The 21,323-nt window shown below is 50.1% G+C and overlaps 2 protein-coding genes across 6 annotated transcripts in view; both read right to left on the minus strand.

Annotated features, from left to right (window-relative positions):
• LOC127390802 (lethal(3)malignant brain tumor-like protein 1) overlaps nt 1–10,935 on the minus strand; it is a 34,115-nt gene extending 23,180 nt beyond the window's left edge. For 3 of the 5 annotated variants that reach the window (XM_051632797.1, XM_051632799.1, XM_051632800.1), the window contains exon 1: nt 926–1,099. In XM_051632797.1, coding sequence (XP_051488757.1) covers nt 926–1,061 — 136 coding nt within the window. In that variant the 5' untranslated portion in view covers nt 1,062–1,099. Of the gene's footprint in view, nt 1–925; nt 1,100–1,462; nt 1,539–10,909 lie in introns of those variants that run through there. The other 2 variants (XM_051632801.1, XM_051632798.1) reach the window with 1 other exon arrangement.
• A 5,158-nt stretch (nt 10,936–16,093) lies between these two features.
• On the minus strand, nt 16,094–20,828 carry SRSF6 (serine and arginine rich splicing factor 6). The gene is made up of 6 exons (XM_051632802.1): nt 20,576–20,828; nt 20,139–20,287; nt 18,606–18,733; nt 18,165–18,373; nt 17,713–17,802; nt 16,094–17,611 (listed from the first exon to the last, which is right to left on the minus strand). Exons 1-6 carry the CDS (start codon nt 20,680–20,682, stop codon nt 17,248–17,250), a joined length of 1,047 nt encoding a protein of 348 aa, XP_051488762.1. The 5' UTR covers nt 20,683–20,828; the 3' UTR covers nt 16,094–17,247.
• Nucleotides 20,829–21,323: the final 495 nt, after the last annotated feature.

Below are 21,323 nucleotides of genomic sequence, written 5' to 3' on the forward strand. Positions count from 1 at the left end.
AGCGGGGTTTGGGCTGATGGCAGGGTGACCAGCAGTCAGCAGTTTGCCCTGGCAGCCAAAAGAGCTGTGTCCTGGGTGCATCAGGCCCAGCATTGCCAGCTGGCCGAGGGAGGGGACTGTCCCACTGTGCTGGGGTGGTCCCACCTTCAGCACTGTGGGCAGGGCTGGACCCTCAACAGAAGGAGGACATCAGACTAACAAGTCCAGAGGAGGGTGACCAAGGTGGTGAAAGGTCTCGAGGGCAAGACTTACGAGGAGCAGCTGGGGTCACTTGGCTTGTTCAGCTTGGAGAAGAGAAGGCTGAGGGGGGACCTCATCGCAGTCTACAAGTTCCTCAAGGGGGGCAGCGGAGGGGGAGGTGCTGATCTCCTCTCTCTGGTGACCAGCGATAGGACACGAGGAGATGGAATGAAGCTGTGTCAGGGGAAGTTCAGGTTGGACATTAGGATAAGGTTCTTCACTGGAGGGTGGTCGGTCCCTGGAACACGCTCCCCAGGGCCCCAAGCCTGTCAGAGTTCAAGGAGTGTCTGGACTATGCTCTTGGTCATATGGTTTAGTTTTAGGTGGTCCTGCGAGGAGCAGGGAGTTGGGCTCAATGATCCTTACAGGTCCCTTCCAAATTGAGATATTCTGTGACACTATGACAAGGCGCAGCCCAGGAGCCCGAATGCCCTGCAGAGCAGGCATTCAGGACACTCTGCTGCACTGGCACAGTGCCCCAGACATCAGGGCTTTGGTTTAAGACTCAAGAGGTTTTGATCAGCCACAAATCGTCCAAGTGAGGTGAGATAGCCACAAAGAACCCCTAAGCAGCACAGCTTAGCCTCCCGAAGTTTGGGAGAAGCACAAATATACAAGAGGTGTGAAGCATCAATGTTGGGGGAGAAGGCTGAGGTGGCACCAGTTAGAGGACAGTTCTGCATACCTGGTATGATGAAGGCAGTCGCTGGCAGATGGTTGCTCTGCACAGGGCTCTCTGTGGTCACCACGTGGACACTGACCTCCCCAGGGGCATTCCCCTTTGTGCTTCTCACAACCTCCATCTCCGCTCTGGTGTCCATCACCTCACCTGAGCACAGAGCTAGACACTGAAAGACAGCAAGAGAGAAATCAACTGAGGTACAAGTACAAACACAACAAAGGAGTAAGAAAGAGACTGTGGAGGATTGTCCCTTCCCTTCCACCATCTCCCAGCAGAAACCCATGTAAGATCTATTAAAGTCCCATTGAACCCAACAGAGAACAGCATGAAGGTCACAGCTGGTACCAACATGACCCAGTAAAGCCTCTGTTGTGAGATCCCAGCTCAGATCTTGCAAACACTGAGGATTTTTTCTTATTTGGCACCACCATAAGATGGTACAAGCACAGCAGGTCCACCACAAGCTATGGCTGCTACTGGCTCCCACTGGTGCCTACACCACTCTGATGCAGACTGTGACTAAAGGCTGGCAAATCCTACCGTGGAGAAGACAGAGGTCCCTGAAGTTCTCGTTCCAGTTCTCCTGTTGGGCAGTCACTCTTGATCTTCCAACTGGCTGTAAGACAGAATTTGACAGATTTTGGCAGTGATAGAAGTTTACCTGAGTGAGGAACGAAGGAGGAACATCAAGTCCACTGCATTTAGTTGAGTTCCTCACAGGATTGGTGATGTTTGACCCATCTAACCATGAATTTCAAGGAGTAGGCAAGGTATCAAGGCCCTGGGGCCACTACTGGGCCTTACTGGCCCTGACCAGCCTCCTCTGGGACCCGCACCCATCAGCCCTGGGGCTCCATGTTGGTCTACCCTCAGCCTGCAGCAGCACTGGTCTCCAGCTGCTCTCTGGCAGCAGCAGGACCTGATCTGCCAACTGGGATCTTGGCTTCATTTCAGACCTTGCCTGGTGACCTAAGCTCCCAGCTGAACATGGCTACAGTGGCCCTGTCAGCTGCTTTCCCTGGTTCCCTGTCCCTGTGGCAGCAGCTGGCCTCTGCTGTGCCCCAGCAGGTGGGACAGAGCCTACACCAGGATGGCCCTAGGCCAGGAACTGCCTGCAAGCTGGAGGACAGACCAGCATTGCTTCTCGGTACCCAAGGTGCCTTAGGGAGGGAGGACTCTTGGTGCTGCTTCTGCTCCAGTGACAAACACAATGGACACACAGAGATGAGCAGAAAACCAGCAGTATCATGGCATGTGCTCAGGGAAGGTGGATCTCAACAGAATCACAGAATGTTAGGTGTTGGAAGGGACCTCTGAAGATCATTGAGTCCAACCCCCCTGCCAGAGCAGGACCTAAAAAACTAGGGTAGATCACTCAGAAAGGCATCCAGACAGGTCTTGAAAGTCTCCAGAGAAGGAGACTCCACAACCTCTCTGGACAGCCTGTCCCAGGGCTCTGTCACCCTCACAGTACAGAAGTTCTTCCTCACGTTGAGGTGGAACTTCCAGTGCTCCAGTTTTAATCCATTGCCCCATGTCCTATCACAGGGCACAAGTGAAAAGAGATTGTCCCTGCCTTCTTGATGCCCAGGGATCTCTCCCTTCCTGCTGAAAAGTATGGTCTTAGTGTCCCCAAGATTGCAGTAGTTTGAGGACAGTGCATTGGGGAAGTGTCTCAGTGTTTTGGATCTGTCCTATTTCCCACACCCTCTTCAAAGCACTTGCTGCTGGGAAGGAGCCAGGGCTGCTACAGGGACTATGCTGATGTCTTGGTTGCTGCTGATGCTGCCTGAATTTGAAAGAGAAGGCAGCCACATGGAAAACTGGATGCTCATTTTGGTGAACCATGATTAAATAAGGATTTGGCTACAAAGGCCAAAGCCTGAAATTCTAAAACCTGAGACAACAAGACAGAGATATTACAACCTTTAGGTAAGAATGTAAAGAGTGGGATGTGCTTATGTTAGGGGAAGATCTACTTCTTCCTCTGGTTTACAGTGCTGTTAAGTATGTTAACAGAAACGAACTAACGTTCAGCTGACAGACGGTACCGACCTTTAGGGCCCTCCTGGTGCAACATGAGAAAAGCAGCATTAAGTATCAGGAGAACTGAAGCAACTGGACACTGAACTTCAGCTGAAAGCCAAAATTAATTTGGCAGCCAACCTACTAGGAACTTCCCTGCTTCCTTAGGCACTTAAATCTGATATTTATCCTTGATTCATTACTTGGGTTGAATGTTTCAAGGATAACTAGTAATTTTGTGTGAGCTGTTGGCTTTTTTTTTATTTTTTTAAACAGAACTTGGGACTGGAAAAGCCTAGAAAGGAAGAGAAATAACTAGCCCAAGCTGGGTGATGCTCAAACTCAGCTCTGTGCAGCAGACTATGATATGAACACACTAGAAAACTATTGCACGGGAAATAATCAGCAGTAATTATCACATGTCAAACACTCTCCAGATCCTTGCAGAGCTGCCAGTGCTGTCTAGACTGTTTCTCTTGTGCCTCTGTTCAGGGTGAGCAGAATGAATTTGGATTATAGATTGTGGCCCTGCTCCTTAAACTGGAAGAACTAAATAACTGAGATTTAGAACTTCCCTTCCAGACAATCCCTCCTCCAACAACCTCCTGGGAAAGGCCCCACTTTAGCAAAGGGCATGTCCCCTTACCACAGCTGGACAGTACATCCGAGTCAGGAGCCCTCCAAGGAGCTGAAGAGAGGCAGAGGAGTCCTCTCAGCCCACAGCCCTGCCCTACCACAAACTGTCACCTCCTGTTCCTCTTATCAGCCCCTCAGCAGCATCCCTCAGGCATCAGTGCTGGGTCCAGTCCTGTTCAACATCTTTATCAATGACCTTGATGATGGGACAGAGCGTCTTCTCAGCAACTTTGCTGATGACACGAAGCTGGGAGGATTGCCTGATTCACCTGAAGGCTGTCGTGTAGTCATTCAGCAAGATTTGGACATACTGGAGAGCTGGGCAAAGAGGAACCTCATGAGGTTCAACAAGAGCTAATGCAGTCCTCCAGCACCTGGGAAGGAACAACAAAATGCACCAGTACAGTCCAGGATGTGATGTGCTAGAGAGCAGCTCCATAGAAAAGGACCTTGGAGTCCTAGTAGGCAACAAGTTGTCCATGGGACAACAATGTGCCCTTGTGGCCAAGAAGGTAAATAGTGTCTTGGGGTGCATTAGGAGGAGTGCCTCCAGCAGGTCGAGGGAGGTTCTCCTCCCCCTCTACTCGGCCCTGGTGATACCTCACTTGGAATGTTGTGTCCAGTTCTGGGCTCCCTAGTTCAAGAGGGACAGGGATCTACTGGAGAGAGTCCAACGGAGGCTACAAGGATGAGGAAGGGACTGGAACACCTGTCTCAAGTGGAAAGGCTGAGAGACCTGGGGCTTTTCAGTCTATAGAGGAAAAGACTGAGGGGGGATCTAATTAATGCCTATCAATACATGAGGGCTGGGTCAAGAAGGCAGGGACAATCTCTTTTCACTTGTGCCCTGTGATAGGACATGGGGCAATGGATTAAAACTGGAGCACTGGAAGTTCCACCTCAACATTAGGAAGAACTTCTGTACTGTGAGGGTGACAGAGCCCTGGGACAGGCTGTCCAGAGAGGTTGTGGAGTCTCCTTCTCTGGAGACTTTCAAGACCTGTCTGGATGCCTTTCTGAGTGATCTACCCTAGTTTTTTAGGTCCTGCTCTGGCAGGGGGGTTGGACTCAATGATCTTCAGAGGTCCCTTCCAACACCCAACATTCTGTGATTCTGTGACTCAGCAGTGGTGTCCGTGCTTCCCCTGCCACTTCTGGCCATAGCAACCTGTTGTTGGAAAAAACCTTTCCGTAACACCTTGCCCCAACTCCTGCCCTTTGAGCACATGTGGAGCACAAATTCTGCAAACAACTCCCCAAGCATGTGTCCTGCTCCACCCCACAGGGAAGAAAAACCTTGAGGTCTTGGTCACCACAAAACCTTACACTTACAGAGGTCTCAAGCCACATTTCTCTCCCTTTAAGATTCATGGGGGGAGACAGGTCCAAAGCTATCTGAAGGTGACTTATGAGCAGCAAGAACATTGTTGGTGTGAATTTGCAAGCACATTGTTGCCACAGCTGAAACCCAGCAAACCCCAACAGGTGGGCTCTTCCAACTCTTGTCAAGGGCTTCCATGGTGTTAGGCAACAATTTTCCACCAACACGGCACACATCAACCATAACACACATTGTTAAGCTTTTAATTCAGAATTTCTGAGATAACCCCTACACACAGTTCCAAACTTTGGAGCACTGCTTCATATCACTGCCCCACCATGGTCTGAGCCTTCCTGGTGGGACAGGTCTGGGCATAACACAACACCTGGGCTGCAGAGCTCCATCCTCAACCCAGAGGAGTGAGAATCAGGATTGGAGACATTGTTTGCAACTGACAGTTTTCAAAACCCTGGCAGAAAAATCCCTGGACACCCAACCTGCTATGAAATATCTGAGGTCAGGAGCAGCATATGAGGAAATGAGGAGAAAACAAGCATCACTTGTAGCAGAGCACAGTCATGGCTATGATCTCACCTAGCATCACTGTCACAGCAGGACAAAGGCACTGGCACACATCCCATTGGACAACACTGCTCCCTGAGAGCAGGACCTCTGGCAGATGGCAGGGAGAGGATGCCCATGACTGAGACAAGTCTGGTTGCTTCAGTGCATAGAGCAAGAGCCCATGCAGGTACCACCACCCTGGAGATCACTTCAAGAGGTCTCCTGCAAGCCCTGGTATGACTTATTAAAGATCACAGGATCATTCAGGCTGGAAGGAACATAAGGAGGTCTCTAGTTCAACCCCTTACTCACAGAAGCATCAGCTATGACCCGGCTGCTCAAGGCTCTATCCAGTCTGGTCTTGAAAACCTCTCAGGAGGTTTACCATACTTCCTGCAAATTAGCACAACAATTAGCAACACAAACTAACACATTCCCTATCTGGTGACTGCTTCAGATGATGAAAAAAAAGCTTATTTATTTTCTGAATATTTGATTTTGTTGGGATCTTAAAAAGCTTTTGGCTTACACATGACTCAGTGATGCCTGGTGTAATTCTGCTTATCCCAACAGGACCAGAATTAGGCCAACACTTAACAGCTTCCAAAAATCCCACTATACAGATTTTAAAACAGCAAGCAATTGCAGAGGTGAAAGCTATTTCAGATTTATCAGTGAGGTCCTGAGTTCTCAGCTTTTCCTGGTATTGAGAGTAATTCCGTAAGTCTCAAAGAGGGTGTAGTTCAGCCCCACTCCTCAACAAGCCTGCTGTTCAGTCTTTCCTTTAGGTCCACAGAGACCTAAAAATCTGCCCACTCACTCCTCTCTTCTGCCTTCTGCTGAGGGATAGCCAAGGACCTTTGGCTCTGCCTCTGAAGAAGCCAAAAAGGAGAAAAGCCACCCTAAGAAACCCTGGCCATACATGCCAACCTCTGGTCCCTCCAGCCCCACAACATGCTGGCTGGAAGGAGGGATTTTCCAAGAGGACTTTCATTCAGAAGCACTCTCTTTCTCAGCCTGCTTTGATCCAGTCAAGCAGTTCTTGCAATCACATTTTCCATGTCTGAGCATGTACCTGCATCTGGCTGGCTGCAGTTAGACCACACAAGCCCATTTCAACCAGCTTGGACAGTAAGATGAGATGTCTCTGTAAGAGTAGTCTCTATCAGAGTAAACCTTCAGGTTTGCGACACCAAGTATCTGCGCAGAGAAGGGGCTCTCTGCATTGCTCCTCACCCTGCAGGAAGGGCATAAGCACAGAGCACCATCTGAACTCACTGAGCACCAGAGCATAGGTGTGGACAGCTGACCTGTATACACATCTTCACACATGCAAAGGAAACTGGCCACAAAACACATACTTGAAGGCAACCAGGCTTCACTGGATCCACTGCTCACAAAGTTTATAGCTCATGGTGCTGGTTTGGTGAGGTTTTTGGTAGCAGGGGAAAGGCCCCAGGAGTGGCTCCGGTGAGAAGCTGAGAAGCTCCCCCTGCTCCAAAACCAGCCAAGGAGCCATTAGAAGGACAATAGATGAACCTCTACCATTAACATACAAGAGGACCTGAGCAGAGCTGCACTTAGAAAGAGCTGAGCTGGAGAGGTGAAAGGCAGTGCTGGGGTGAAGATCCTGGTGGTTGGTGAGGAAGAAGGGGAAGAAACTGCCCAAGCAGAAGTTTCCCTGCAACCCATGGCGAGATGGCAGCTGTGCCCCTGCGTTCATGGAAGAATGTGGTGGAACATTCCCTGAAGGCACCAGGAGGGGTGAACTCGGCCAGTGGACTCAGATTTTGAGGCCAGTGGGCTGGGATGGTGCAGCTGTGGAAGCCCCCGGGCCAGGGGAGGTGCCTGTTCCCGAAGCCCCCGTGACCCTGTGGGCAGCGCTGGATCAGCTCCAGGCCTGGTGGGAAGGGCTCATGGAGGAGAGGTTGGTGGAAGACTCTGCCATGGGAGGGACCCCCTGGGGAAGCAGGGGAGGACTGAGGAATCCTTCTTCCTGAGGAAGAAGGCACAGCAGGAACCACCAGCCTGTGAACTGACTCTAAACCCCATCCCCCTGTGCTGGTGGGGGGAAGGAGGGAGAGAAAACAGGAACAAAGGGATTTGGGCCAGGGAAGAAGGGAGGGGTGGGGTAACATAGGTAAGCCCTGCTCTGGGTGTTGTCTGTGTCCTGTGGGCATTCACTACTGTGAAATTATTGTTTTTCCCAAAGTTGAGTCCATTTTGCCCGTGACCTTAATCAGTGAAGAACCTTCCTTGTCCTTTGTCTTGACCCATGAGTTGGGTCTGTCCTCCCCATCCCACAGTGTGTGTGTGTGAGGTGGGAGCTGAGTGAGTGGCCACGGGGCTGGTTCTTTGTTGTCGTGTTGGGCCCAAAGCACGACACTCATCAAACAAGAACTGTCTGGAGCTGGCACACCAGCGCACTGATCAGGGGCATGGGGGCTTGGAAAGCATTTCTACAGTTGCTCTACACGAGCCTGCAACTCTGCCAGTCTTACACCTGCGCTCTTGGAACACTAGGACAAAGCCAGGAAATGATCCACTGTTTGGGAAGAAGAGGGATCCATTGCATGCAACAGGCCACAGAGGAGCATGGAGAGAACCAGTTTCCAGCAGAGACACTGTACAGCCCCACCAGCACTTTATACAGCACATCCTGGTCAAAAATTGTGTTTCATCATAAAATTGGCTTAAAATAACTGTATTTCAAACAATATTAACATGTTTATTTGCTTTGTGGTTTCTCAGATTTTTACATATTGCTGAAATCTGCACTGATAGATGCTGGAGGCCACCCAGATGGAAAGAAGATTGACACCCAATTGGCAGGAAAGGCCTTGTGGGTACTGGTGGACACCAAGTTGACCATGAGCCAGCAAAGAAGGTAAGTCCTGGGCTGCACTGAAGTGTCACAGCAGGTGGGGGGAGGTGACCCCTCTCCTCTGCTGAGCACTGGTGATGCCATCCCTGGAGTGCTGGGCCCAGTGCTCGGCTCCCTGGTACCACAGAGACAGGGACAGATGGGATAGAGTCCAGCCAAGGGCTACAAAGGTGATGAAGGGACTGGAGCATCTCTGCTATGAGGGTGAGAGAGCTGGGACTGTTCAGCCTGGAGCAGACCAGGCTCTGGGGATCTCATCAGTTTGCATAAATACCTGGAGGGAAGACATAGAGAGGATGGAGCCAGGTTCTTCTCAGTGGTACCTAGGGACAGGACCAGAGGATCATGGGCTCAAACACAGGAGGGTTCCCCTGAACCATTAAACACTTTTTCACAGTGAGGGTGACTAAGTTCTGGCACAGGCTGCCCAGGGAGGTGGTGGATTCTTTATCTGTGGATACACTAAAAAGTCACTTGGACATGGTTCTGGGCAGCTGGCTCTTGGTGGCCTTGATGGAGCAGGCGGTTGGACAAGTTGACCTCCAGAGGTGCCTCCAACCTCAACTAGCCTGAGATATTGTGAATTACTTGTTCAGGAATTTTCTCAGCCATAACAGAGAACTTCCCCATCATTAACAGCTGAGGTTTGGATTATTAATTATCCCCAGTGACAAAACCGAGCCTTTAAGAAAAAGCACCAGCATGAGATCATGCTAAAAATGCAAGTAGTACCCAGAGCACTGCAGAGACACAGTTGGCTGGGAGCTGCTCCCTTGGATCATCCCCTATCTTCTGACATTGCCCAGGGAAGGCATTTAAGAGATGCACTTGCTTCATATATACACAGACGCACAGTCAGGAACACCCTTTGCTCAGACAAGGCAAGCACACACACTCCTTCCCTTCCAAATCTATTGCTTCAAACTCAGGAGGCAAGACCTCCTCTGGAATAAACCAGCAGGGGCCACCAAGTCCTCCTAGGTTCTGCTGGAGCAAGGGGTGAGGTTTGGAATGGACTGCAGTATTTATCAACAACTCAAAACAGGACGAGATGTCCTTTTGTGCAGTAAGAGGCTGTTTGTGTTGCACATTTCAAAATAGTCAATAGATTCTGTGAGGACACAGAGAAGGACCAGAGCGCAGAAAGCTGCCATCAACTTTAGGTTCAGACACAAAGTAGAGACACTTGCACTGGGTGCCACGTGCTGTCCCCCAAAGTGCCACTGCCACTGGGACTAGCTCTTCGGCCTGTGGATGTGCTCAGACACACGGGAGGGGAAAATGAGCTGTTATCAGTGATCTCATGTGCCACCCCAAAGGGTTCAAGGTGACCCCCTCCAAGTTCAACGATGAAGCCACAAGGCAGCCTGAAGCCTGGGCAGACTGGAGGCAGACCCCCAGCCACTGCTGAGAGAGGCACCAAGGGGACACCTGCATCCCATCTTCCACTCTGTAGCCATAAGTCACAGCCTACTGAGAGTTAGGGCATAACACAGGATTTTTTTACACAAGCATTTATAAGCAGGCAGAAACATCCAAAGGAGACAGATGCATGATCCAAAAATTTAAAATGTCCAGTCTTTTATCTTCTTTTATAACCAGTAAAGAAATAAATGCAGAACTTGTCCTAGACTGTTCAGAGCATCCTCTCTCTGGCCTGGGCTGTTTGTTCTGTATCCGAGTAGGCTGGACTAATCCCCTCCATGCTGCAGGACCTTTTCAAGGGCTACAGTGGTATTGTCAGGATCCGAGGCAGAGCATGCTCACGCAGTGCTTAATGAACACCAGCAGGAACACGGCCAAGTGTCCACCCTGGAAGGGGCTTCCAACCTCTGTGTGTACCTGAGAAAATCCTGTGGGAAAGCCAGGGAAGAACAGTCCCATTCCCGTCCCTGCTGGGCACCGCTGGGTCATGCCTCGGCAGCACCTTGCACCACACACAACTCCGCTGGAACCAGTCAGCCCGGTGGGACTCGCAGCCACACCAGTACGGAACAGAACTTGTCCAAAAGAGATAAGCACCTGTACGTCCTTCTTGTAATTATTTTTTTTTAGATACACCCACCGTTGGGCGCAGTGCCTCACCTTGAGAAAAAACACTTCACTGCACACAAATGTTACAGGCCGAAAATGGCCCAGAACGGGCCCGCTGCCCTCCGGGCAGGCAGGGCCGGCAACCCCCGGTCCGCTCCGGTAGCCCCGCCGCAGCCCGCAGCCCGCAGCCCCCAGCCCGCAGCCCGCCTCTGCCCGGCAGGCACCATCACCCCTGCCGCACCCTTTGGCCGGGACGAGGCCCCGCCCGAGGTGCCGTTCGATAAAAGGCGGCAACATCGACAAGTCCCTCCGCCCCCGGGAATGGGGCCGCCCAGCCCAGCCCAGCCCGGCCCAGCCCAGCCCGGCCCAGCCCGGCCCGGCCCGGCCCAGCCCGGCCCGGCCCAGCCCGGCCGGCCAGCGCCTCGCCTGTGAGGAAAACAGAAGCGACGAGCCCTGGCGAGGAAGCGGCCACCGGGCCAGGCAGCGTCCCGGGGCCGAGACAGCACCCAGCCGCGCTCCTTACCTCCGCGGCGGGGCCCGGCGGCTGGGGCCCGGCCAGGGCGCTGCTCCGAGCCGCTGTGGAGCTGCCCGGCCCGCCGTGCGCTTCACAGAACCGCGTACCGGCTGGGCCGCCGCCGCGGCGCCCGGCCCGGGCTGCGGAGGCTGCGGTGGGAGCCGCGCCGGGCGGGGGGCGCGGGCGGCGGGAGGGGAGGGGCCGGCGCGGGGCGGGCCGGCGCGGGCGCGCGCGGGGAGGGGGCGGCCGCCGGCTGCGGGGGCTGCGCGTGCCTAATTAGCGCCGTTGCCATGGCAACACGCGCGCTCCGCCACGCGGCGGTGGCGCGCTGGGCTCGGGGGCGGAGTCGCCATGGCAACGCGCGGGGCTCCCCCGGGGCCGTGTCCTGCGCGCCCCCGCCCTCACCCCGCGCAGGGGCTGTGAGGCCGCCATGGTCCAGTTGGGATAGGGGACCTTGGAAGCCAGAAGCTGCTTTCTTCTCTAAGTCACTAATACTAACCCGACATTCCTCGCAGACCGGTCGAACTGCAGGGCTGAGATGTGAGACCAGAGCAGCTCCCTACGCCTGGTTTGGGGTGGACAGGCACAGGCTGCCCTAACCAGGGAAGCCTTCCCTCCCCAGCACGATGCAGCCTCAAAGAACCTTTATATGAAACCCCCAGGATTGCTGGGAAGCAAAAAACCAGCTTGAACTAGTTCTCTGGAGGAAATAGAAAAGCAACATGCACAGAGCTCAGGAGCACCTCAAAAGTGCCCTGGTGAAAACCAGGACAGCTGACTGCACTCCCCCCTTTGGTATTTTATGGCCACAGAAGTCTGCCTTTTAGACACTTAAACAATGGTTGTACCATTTATTTGCAGAATGTGGGAGCTGAAGGAGGCAAGACTGGAAACAGAAGGACCAAGATCACAAAAAGCTACTGAGAACAGCACTTGGTGCATGACAGACCGGGCAGGGAGAGGCAACTGCTGCCATGCCCAGCTCAGGGCCAGAAGGGCTCTTGCTTGCTTTGGGGACCTCAGGAACAAACTCCTTGTTTCTAGCATGTCCATCTGCCAGGTTTTCTACTCCAAGAAATTGAATACCTTAAAAAGATGAAGTCAAAGACTGGTGAAGCAATTAGATCCTGAAAATCAGGAAGTAATGAGTAAGTACTTCCTTTGTTGCTGCTGTTGCTTTCTCACTTCTCAAAGGAACCTTTAGTGGCACAGGACTAAAAGTCTTCCCATATAAATCCTGCTGCAGTGGGAAGATCATATTTGATCTGATTCAGGAAAAAGAAACCAGCATTCACCTTCTCCCATTGGCTTCCCATTGAAAAAAAACCCATAAACTCAGAATAAGCAATTCCTGGGAAACAGCCACTTTAAGCAGAAAAGGGGGAGGCTTTCCTGGCTTCAAGCCCCTTGGCTGGTGTAATAGCCCCAGATGTGGGGTTTGGGCTGATGGCAGGGTGACCAGCAGTCAGCAGTTTGCCCTGGCAGCCAAAAGAGCTGTGTCCTGGGTGCATCAGGCCCAGCATTGCCAGCTGGCCGAGGGAGGGGACTGTCCCACTGTGCTGGGGTGGTCCCACCTCCAGCACTGTGGGCAGGGCTGGACCCTCAACAGAAGGAGGACATCAGACTAACAAGTCCAGAGGAGGGTGACCAAGGTGGTGAAAGGTCTCGAGGGCAAGACTTACGAGGAGCAGCTGGGGTCACTTGGCTTGTTCAGCTTGGAGAAGGCTGAGGGGGGACCTCATCGCAGTCTACAAGTTCCTCAAGGGGGGCAGCGGAGGGGGAGGTGCTGATCTCCTCTCTCTGGTGACCAGCGATAGGACATGAGGAGATGGAATGAAGCTGTGTCAGGGGAAGTTCAGGTTGGACATTAGGATAAGGTTCTTCACTGGAGGGTGGTCGGTCCCTGGAACACACTCCCCAGGGCCCCAAGCCTGTCAGAGTTCAAGGAGTGTCTGGACTATGCTCTTGGATCATTTTAGGTAGTCCTCTGAGGAGTAGGACAACTGCTTACAGGTCCCTTCCAACTCAAGATATTCTCTGATTTTACTTAAATTTAGCTCTTAGTAATGCTTTCATTATCTAATTTATTCTGACATGGATTAGCCATTACTACTACTCAACCTAACCAGTGCAGACTGCAGCAGGGCTGTGGGAGAGATGGTGCAATGACAGATGTGCAACAAGAGATGTTCTGAGTACAAAGTGGCATCTGTAGCTTTTGCTCCCAGTGGGCTAATCACTGCAATTCTGTCCCTCAGTTTCTGTGGCTTGGAGCAACCTGGTCAAGTGGGAGGTGTCTCACCCATGCAGGGGGGTTTGAACTAGATGATCATTAAGGTGCCTTCCAATCCAAACTATTCTATGAATCACACTCTCTAGGGGCCTTTAAGGTATGGAGAACTACAGAACAATTCTGCTGTGTGTTATCAAGCTGATGTGACACCTACATTATGGCACATAGTGGATTACACTAGCAGCTCACAGAGCAACAGTTTTTAATTGTCAGCAAATAGACCCAGATAAAGCAAGTGTAGAAGTTCTTTCAAAACATTTTCTCCTGTCTCTCCAATTGGTCGACGTTGACTCCACCCTGAACAGCATGTTTGTACCAGAAATTTCAGCAGACCAGGAGATGCTGCCCAAGGGCAGCAGTTGCACCCACCAGTGCAGCATCACTGCTGAGCCACCATGAGCACAAGAGCCCGTTTGCTGTATGATTCTCCTCCTAGGTTGGTGCATCCCAAGGATGCTGACACTGAGCAGAACAAGAAACATGAACACTGTGCAGGGGAAAGGTTTTGCACTTGAGCCATTTCTAGGAGAAACACTGCTCTTCATCCAGGAGATGGGACATTATGATTACGGCAAATAGAGGAGATCTGATCTATTTAGATTCAGATTTAGTTAGGAAGAGTTCTTCACCATGACGGTGGTGAGGCACTGGAACAGGTTGTCCAGAGAAGTTGTGGAAGCCCCATCCCTGGAAGTGTTCAAGGCCATGTTGGATGGGGCTTGGAGCAACCTGATCTAGCGGGAGAGGTGTCCCTGCCCATGGCAAGGGCATTGAAAACCACCTGCTTTGAGCTGGGAAAAAGCACACAAATGATGGATCATCCAGAAACTCTGAGCAAGAATTTTAATGCCAGATTTCCCCATTTGTGCATGACAGTCAGTGTCACTGCTGCTCAAAGGAAATGGGGCAGGGAAGATTTCTAATCACTTCCAAGGCCTTAGGAAGAGCATTGACTCACCACCTACATGAAGCAGAAATATTTCCCTACTGTCTGCCAGGGTTCAAGTGAGACACACTAAGGAGGAGAGGTGTTTTCACCATCTAACTTTAAAGATGGTATTTTACATCACATGAATCACTGATTTAAGTAGAGAACTTGTGTTGAACACCAAAATACAGGGAAGGACACTTCTTTTAATAGAAGACTAAAAAGACCCCAAATACAGCCCCAAATCCCAAGTTTCACTCTTTGAATGGTATTGATTTCTCATTCACAATTTGCTATAAGACATTAATATTTTAAGTCACTCCTGCACTCCGTATTTGATAAGCCACATTTCTTTTTGTCTTTTTAAGATCAAATTTATATTGGTTTACCAAATGCAGAAAAAAAGTACACATGTCTAATACTGAAGCACATCCCTGAAAACATGGCTCCACTGTTAGGTTAAAGACTAAGATACAAGCAAGACCAGATGGTTTTGCCATCGACTTCTGCTACTACTGCAGCCAATGCAAAGCACATCCTACAGCTGCAAAAACCCAGCAAGCATTCAAGTCTTGTATGGTCTTTTCTATAAAGTGTAAGATCTTTATCCAAACCATACGTCTGCAGTACCTGCAAGGGATCTCAGAAATAATCACACTTGTGATCACAAATACACAAGAGTCTTCCACTCCTACAAAAACTTGGTACTGACCAAGCTAGCGGGGCTACAGTGCTTGGGTTTTGTTGGTGGCTTCTTTAAGGTGTTGATCTCAAGCTTTGCACTTCACTGGCTCAGCATCTGGCACTACTGAAACCCTACTAGTTTTCCAGAGGAAAACAAATCCAGAAGGATGCAAGTCATGCCAAGGAATTCCTGCCTCATTTGCACAGTAAAGGGCTGTTAGTTTTCTGCATAGCAGCCCAAGGGAGCTCCAAGGGAAATCCAACACAGAGAAGTCAGTGCCTGCAGCATATTAACTTTCTAATCATGGTAAAATACACCTTATCTAAGAGCTTCCTTTAAAAAAAAAAATAATGCTTACCACAACTTAACTATACACAAGAGTCATCTCACTCTCGCTGCAGAGAATACCACTTTAGCTGAAGCATGGATTTAGTCTCACCACAATTATCTGTAACTCTGGTCATACAGCCATGGGAAAGCTTAGCTTAGCAATTCAAATGCAGCTGGTTTTCCATGCTTGGGATGGGAACCAGCATGGAAAAGCGTACAATATAAAAGCAACAATAACCTGATCTTACAGTAACACCAGCCATGCAATCACTTCTGTTCGGGTTCCATTAGGAACATGAGCTTAGCAGGCAAAACCACCTTTACTTATGCCAGGATCTCTCCTTGTACTGGCACAACTACTCAAATGCGGCAATAGCTCAAGTTTCTGGATACGATTAGGAAATGGCAAGAAACAGTATTTTCAAAATTATTATTTAGATCATAAAGAACTCCAGGAAAAAATGTGGCATCAAGTCACATCTGAACACACACTTGACATGTTCCACCTCAACACAAGGGAGAACTTTCTTGTGAGGGTTACAGAGCCCTGGGACAGGCTGTCCAGAGGTTGTGGAGTCTCCTTCTCTGAAGACTTTTAAGACCTGTCTGAATGCAATTTCTGAGTGCTGCTCTGGTAGGGGGGTTGGACTTGATCTTCAGAGGTCCCTTCCAACCCCAACCATTCTGTGATTCTGCCTGCTCCAATTCACAGACCAGATGTGTACAATTCTGACCAGAGGTGCTTCTTTCAAACCCAGTCCCACCTGAAGGACAATGTCCTGGGACCAACTGTGCTTGGTTGACTAACTGGCCTCAGACACAAAACCAAATGTAAGTTAAGAGCTCCCAAGTCCCTTAGTAAAACAAAATTACTCCAGCACAAGAGGCAAGAAGGATAAATTGAGATTTTCCCAGCATGAGGCAGAAAGAATCCCATTACACTGCAATATACACAAGTTTTGAGTCACCGATTTAATTTTATACAAGTCAAACTACACGTTGTATAAAGAGTACAAGGCAGTTCTAATGTTTGCTATTGCATGTTACAAAAATCAAATTAGCTGTAAGGGGAATTTTTGGGATGAGACCTATTTGACAATTTAAGTGAATTGGCAACTGTGGTTTAGCAAAGCCTTTGATTAGACTGGAACTCTAGCTCAGAGATTACATTTCCAATAAAGTTGAGACTTAAGACACAATAGGATTATAGTTCTCACCTGAAGCAAAACGCTAACATAAATTGAGTCAAAAGGGAGGGAAGACAGTTTTATTTACCTAGTTTTCATATCCAATAGGTATTTAGAGGCTGACAAACCATACAACATACTAGTGACTTGGATCAAATCCAAGAGACATGTCAGTGTCTGACAGTAACTGACACTTGATACTCAAGCAAAAAATTATCAGAAAACTTTCATTCTTTCAAGTCTGAAATGTAGAATCTTTCAGCAATACTGCAAGATACAGGTTCCGGAGTACCTTTATTACCTCTAATACAGTCACAGTATTGGGGGGGAATGTTCTTTTGGCAAGTTAAGATACAACACAAATGCTCCAATTTTAGTTTATTGCTGGTCTAAAATCTTCCTAGAATTGTTACCAGTTGAAAAAGTTTGCAGCCTGCTTCCATAAATTAACCAGATAATTATATGACCTACCCAGCAAGGCAATCCTGCATTCAGTAGCAAGCTGTAACCTATTAAGCTAATGATACTGATAGTTCTAAAACCATGAAAAAAAAAAAAAGGAAAAAATTATACTCTCAAAAAAGCCCAGATTTAAGCCTGTTTATATTCGGTTTACTTTTAATATAAAAACCACCTTGCATTTAGGAGTAGTTAAATTGCTCCTGCAGAAATGCTATAAAATCAAACTTTGAGCTGAATTTCTACAAAAGGGAGACCCTTCCTGCTATGTACCACCACCCTATCTTGTGTTTTCAAACTTGGGATACAAATTAAAACCTTTATGCCTCACTGCTTCTTACTTTTAGGCCATTCACTCCTGCAAGATAAAAGAACCAACTTCTGAAGTACTAACATAACACTAATGGCCTGACAAGTAGGAAAATGTTCCATAATAGTGTGCAATGCAAGAGGAGAGTTCTAGTCTTAATCTCTTGAACTAGATCTTGATCGTGAGCGAGATTTTGAACGAGATCTGGAATGGGACCTCGATGCAGCTCTTTTGGGTGGTGACTCTGAACGAGCCTTGGCAGATGGCTGCTGCTGTGGAGAGTTGGAGCGAGACCTGCTCCTTGACCTGGACTTAGACTTAGTATCTCCTTTACCATTTTCTTTGGGAGATCGAGACCTGGACCTGGATCGGGACCGAGACTTCTCAGATTTCTCCTTGGATCTGCTGTGAGAGCGTGAGCCCCTGTCAGACTTGGGTTTCGATTTGCTCTTTGATCTAGACTTCCTGCTTTTAGATCTGGAACGTGAGCGGTCCTTGCTTCGTGACCTGGATTTAGATCTTTCAAAAAGAGACAGTTTATTCTGCATGAACTGAAGCGTACTTAACAGCAGTTGTAAATACCTAACTCCTGTACTAACAGAAAACAATGCATCACTTACCTGGAACGGCTTTTGGAGACACTACGGGACCTACTGCGGCTGCTCCTACTTCTACGACTTCTGCTTCTGGACCGTCTTCTAGACCGTGACCTATAATAATTTAAAATGTAATTTGTGCCTTATTCTTTGCTTGGTGTGCTCTCCTGTGCTAACAGAGAAAAGCTGCTAAAGAACTTATCAAAAACAAGCGTGGCCACATCAGGGCGTCGTATTAATCCACCTAGATTCAATATACTCTCAACAAATTAATCTGATGTGTCACATCTGAAAACTGGCTCTTCTGTATTATGTGAAGTAATTCCTTCTATTCTCAGACATCATCCTATTCATAAAATATGAAAGAATATAAAAATACCAAGGTATGGCAACCTATGAATGGGTATGAGCTGGTAGGGCCACCTATACACCTCCTAAGTAGTCTTGCCGCAGAGGCTGATGTGTCCCAAAGTTACCTTGACCTGCTGCCTGAGTACGATCGCCTATGACTCGACCGTGGTTTGTCTTCAACCAGCCTGATCTTCCTTCCATTGATCTCTGTGCCATCCAGCTTGTCCAGGGCACGCTTCATGTCCGAGTAAGACCGGAACTCAATCACTCCTTCGTTTGTACGTTCTTTGTGAGCATCTGCATAGGTTACCTCACCAGCTTGCCTCATGAAATCCTGCAAAGAGCAGATGAAGAATTCCATAGCCATTCCACAGGATTTATGCTCTGCAATTACATCAGCTGAAGCCAAGTCTGAACAAATGCAAGAAGCATTAACTGTGGGTAAACATGCATGCATAAATGCTTCTCAATTATTTCTACCTCAATAAAATTGAACATTGATATTAAAGGAAGTCATTGCTTCCTGCTAGTCACAACAGGCTCTATGATAGGACATTCATACATACTTTCAAATCCTGCCAACTACAGCGACTGGAAAGGTTCTCAACAATCAGTCTGTACTCTGTACGAACAGGTGGTCCATATTTATCTCTTCCAGATTGTCTCCGACTGCTATATCCGCCACCACCCCCACCTTTATTGTACAAAGAAAAAAGTTAGACTGTCTCCTAGCATAAATAAAATTCAATGTTCTGAAAAAGTTAGTTAAACAGTTACATTTACTGGAGTAGGACTTTATTTCTCTAAGCCGCCAATAAAATTTTCAATTTTGCCATAATCTATGTAAATGGCAAATCAAACAGACTAAAATCCTACAAGTCTGTGCTCCTAAGATCTGTTAGAGAGTGACTGCTCCTTATTAGATTCACCTTGCTAAGTTTTATTTTACAGAACATTGTAAAATATAAAACTTAACTGATTACATGCATTTCTACATTTTATAAAAACGTTTACTAGTTACACTAAGTACTTACATCACAGTATGAGGTTTTTGGTGGTGGTTTGGCCACAAAACACGCAAGGTAACAGTCACCTAGTTCAGTTTAACCAGTTTTGTCTAACCCTTGGAATCCTCACCATCACCCTGCGTCTAATGGCAAAAGGCTGCTGTCGTCATGGCTTCCGGTAAGGTCAGCCAAAGGGTCATAGGGCAAGGGTCACACAATGTATGGAAAAGCCATGGCCAATCAGGAAAGGCAGTCATCTTAGCCTCAGTGGACACAGCCTCAGCCCCACTGGTCACTTTTAAATTGAAACATCAAGGACTTGTTAAAAAGTTTGAATTGAACATGCAACAATTTTACACAACATATATTTGATTCTTTTAAAAAAGACCCACCCCCCCAAACACCAAGCTTCTAGAGATTACTGGAAGTAATCCTTAGTACTTTCAATTACAGTACTAGGCCAGTTAAGTTCTATATAGCTCAGCTCAAGAAGCTAATGTAAATTTGCTGAACATAGAAATATTTACAACATCCCCCACTTAGTAAAACAGACTCCTGCTGGAAAACCTCCCCCCACCCTTTTTATATATTCAACTGAAACATCCACATGGAAGTTCACAGCCGAGTGCTTCTACCCCAATTATGCAACGGTATTTATTAATTAACATCAATGATGCAACATTGCTACTTCATCCAAATGTTCCCAAGAACACCGGAGCCCTTAAATTAGCAGAGCATACCGTTCATAACTAAAGAGAAACCCTTTCTAGGCCACAATCCTGCGGCCAGAATTGCTTCACAGATTTGCCCTCCTAAGTTTCTGAGGGGATATCTGAGTGCAACGCTGGTGCCAGGAAAGATGCCTGCAGCCCTCAGTGAGCCGAGCACTCGCTCCCCACGATGCACCAGGTATCCCCCAGCACCGCGCTGGCAGAGGCAGCGAACTCCCCCCCTCAGCCCCAGCTGACTCGGACCCCTCCACTCCATCACCCCGGCTCTGCCCTGCCAACACAGCCGAGCCGCCTCCCCTCGCCTACCGCCCTCCGCCCGAAGCAGCCCAGAAACCGCGCGGAGAGGCGGCCTCGTACTCACTGCGACTGCTGTAGCTGTACCCGTCCCTGTCGCGGCGGGGGCCGCGGGCGTGCTCCACGATCACCCGCTCCCCGCATAAATCTTTGCCGTTCAGCTCGTAAACGGCATCATCGGCGTCGCGGGAGTCCTCGAACTCCACGAAACCGTAACTAGGGGAAGAATCAATGCTCCGTCAGCCACCGCCCGGCCCCCACCCGCGGCTCCCGGGCAGCACAATGGGGCCGGCCCCGCCGCAGCGCCCCCGCTCCCCCCGCGCCGCCGCCATCTTGAGGCGGGCGCCACGCGGCAGCGCGGCGGGAGCTGCCCACAACATGGGGGCGGAGGGAGAGGGGCGGCGGGCACGGCCCGCCCGGCCGCCGCGACGGCAACGGGGCGCTGCAGGGTCCCGGAGCGCCCGCCGAGCGGTGCCAGCCCTCAGGCCGCGGGACGACGCTCACCCGTTTTTCAGGTCGACCTCGAGCAGGCGGCCATAGCCGCTGAAGAAGCGCTGAATGTCCTTCTCCCGGACATGGTAGCTCAAGCGGCCGATGTAGACGCGCGGCATGTCCAGGGGGGACGGGGAGGGAGAGAGAGGAGAGAAAAGAGAGGGAAAGAGAGAGGAGAGGGGCGCGGGAGCGGCGCTGCCTGGCCCGCACAGCGCACAGCCACGGCCCGCTCCGCAGCACAATGGCGCCCGCTGCCCCCCGACGCTTTTATAGAGAGGGGCGGGGCCCGCTGTGGACGTTACAGCGCGTGCTGGGAGGGGCCGTGGAGAGCGACGCGAACGTCATCACGCTCCTGCGAGTGGGCGGGGCTGTCTGGGTGGCTGTGCGCGTGCGCAGAGCTCCCGGCGCGCGCTAGGGGCGGGGTTCCGCGCTTGCGCTCGCACCGGGGTGGTGGGCGGGGCGGGCGGCCGCTCTGCGCATGCGCAGCGGCGCGTGCCGGGCGGGGCGCGGGTCCGCAGCCCCGGAGCCGTGAGGCGGAGCGGGCGGGGCGGGGCTGGGGCTGCGGGGCGGCTGCGTCGGGCCCCTCGCGGGCCGAGAAGGGCAGAGGCCTGTGTCCATCGACAGACTAGACACGGTTACATGGAGCAATCCCTCATACCAGCCCAAAGTTAGGAAATTCTGGGTCCTGGTTTCATCTACATTCTGAAGTAGAAAAATGCTCCTAGTGTGTTAATAAAACCACTGTCCAGTCTGCTGAACT

Source organism: Apus apus, chromosome 15, assembly GCF_020740795.1.
Source record: "Apus apus isolate bApuApu2 chromosome 15, bApuApu2.pri.cur, whole genome shotgun sequence".
In the NCBI taxonomy this organism is placed as follows: domain Eukaryota; kingdom Metazoa; phylum Chordata; class Aves; order Apodiformes; family Apodidae; genus Apus; species Apus apus.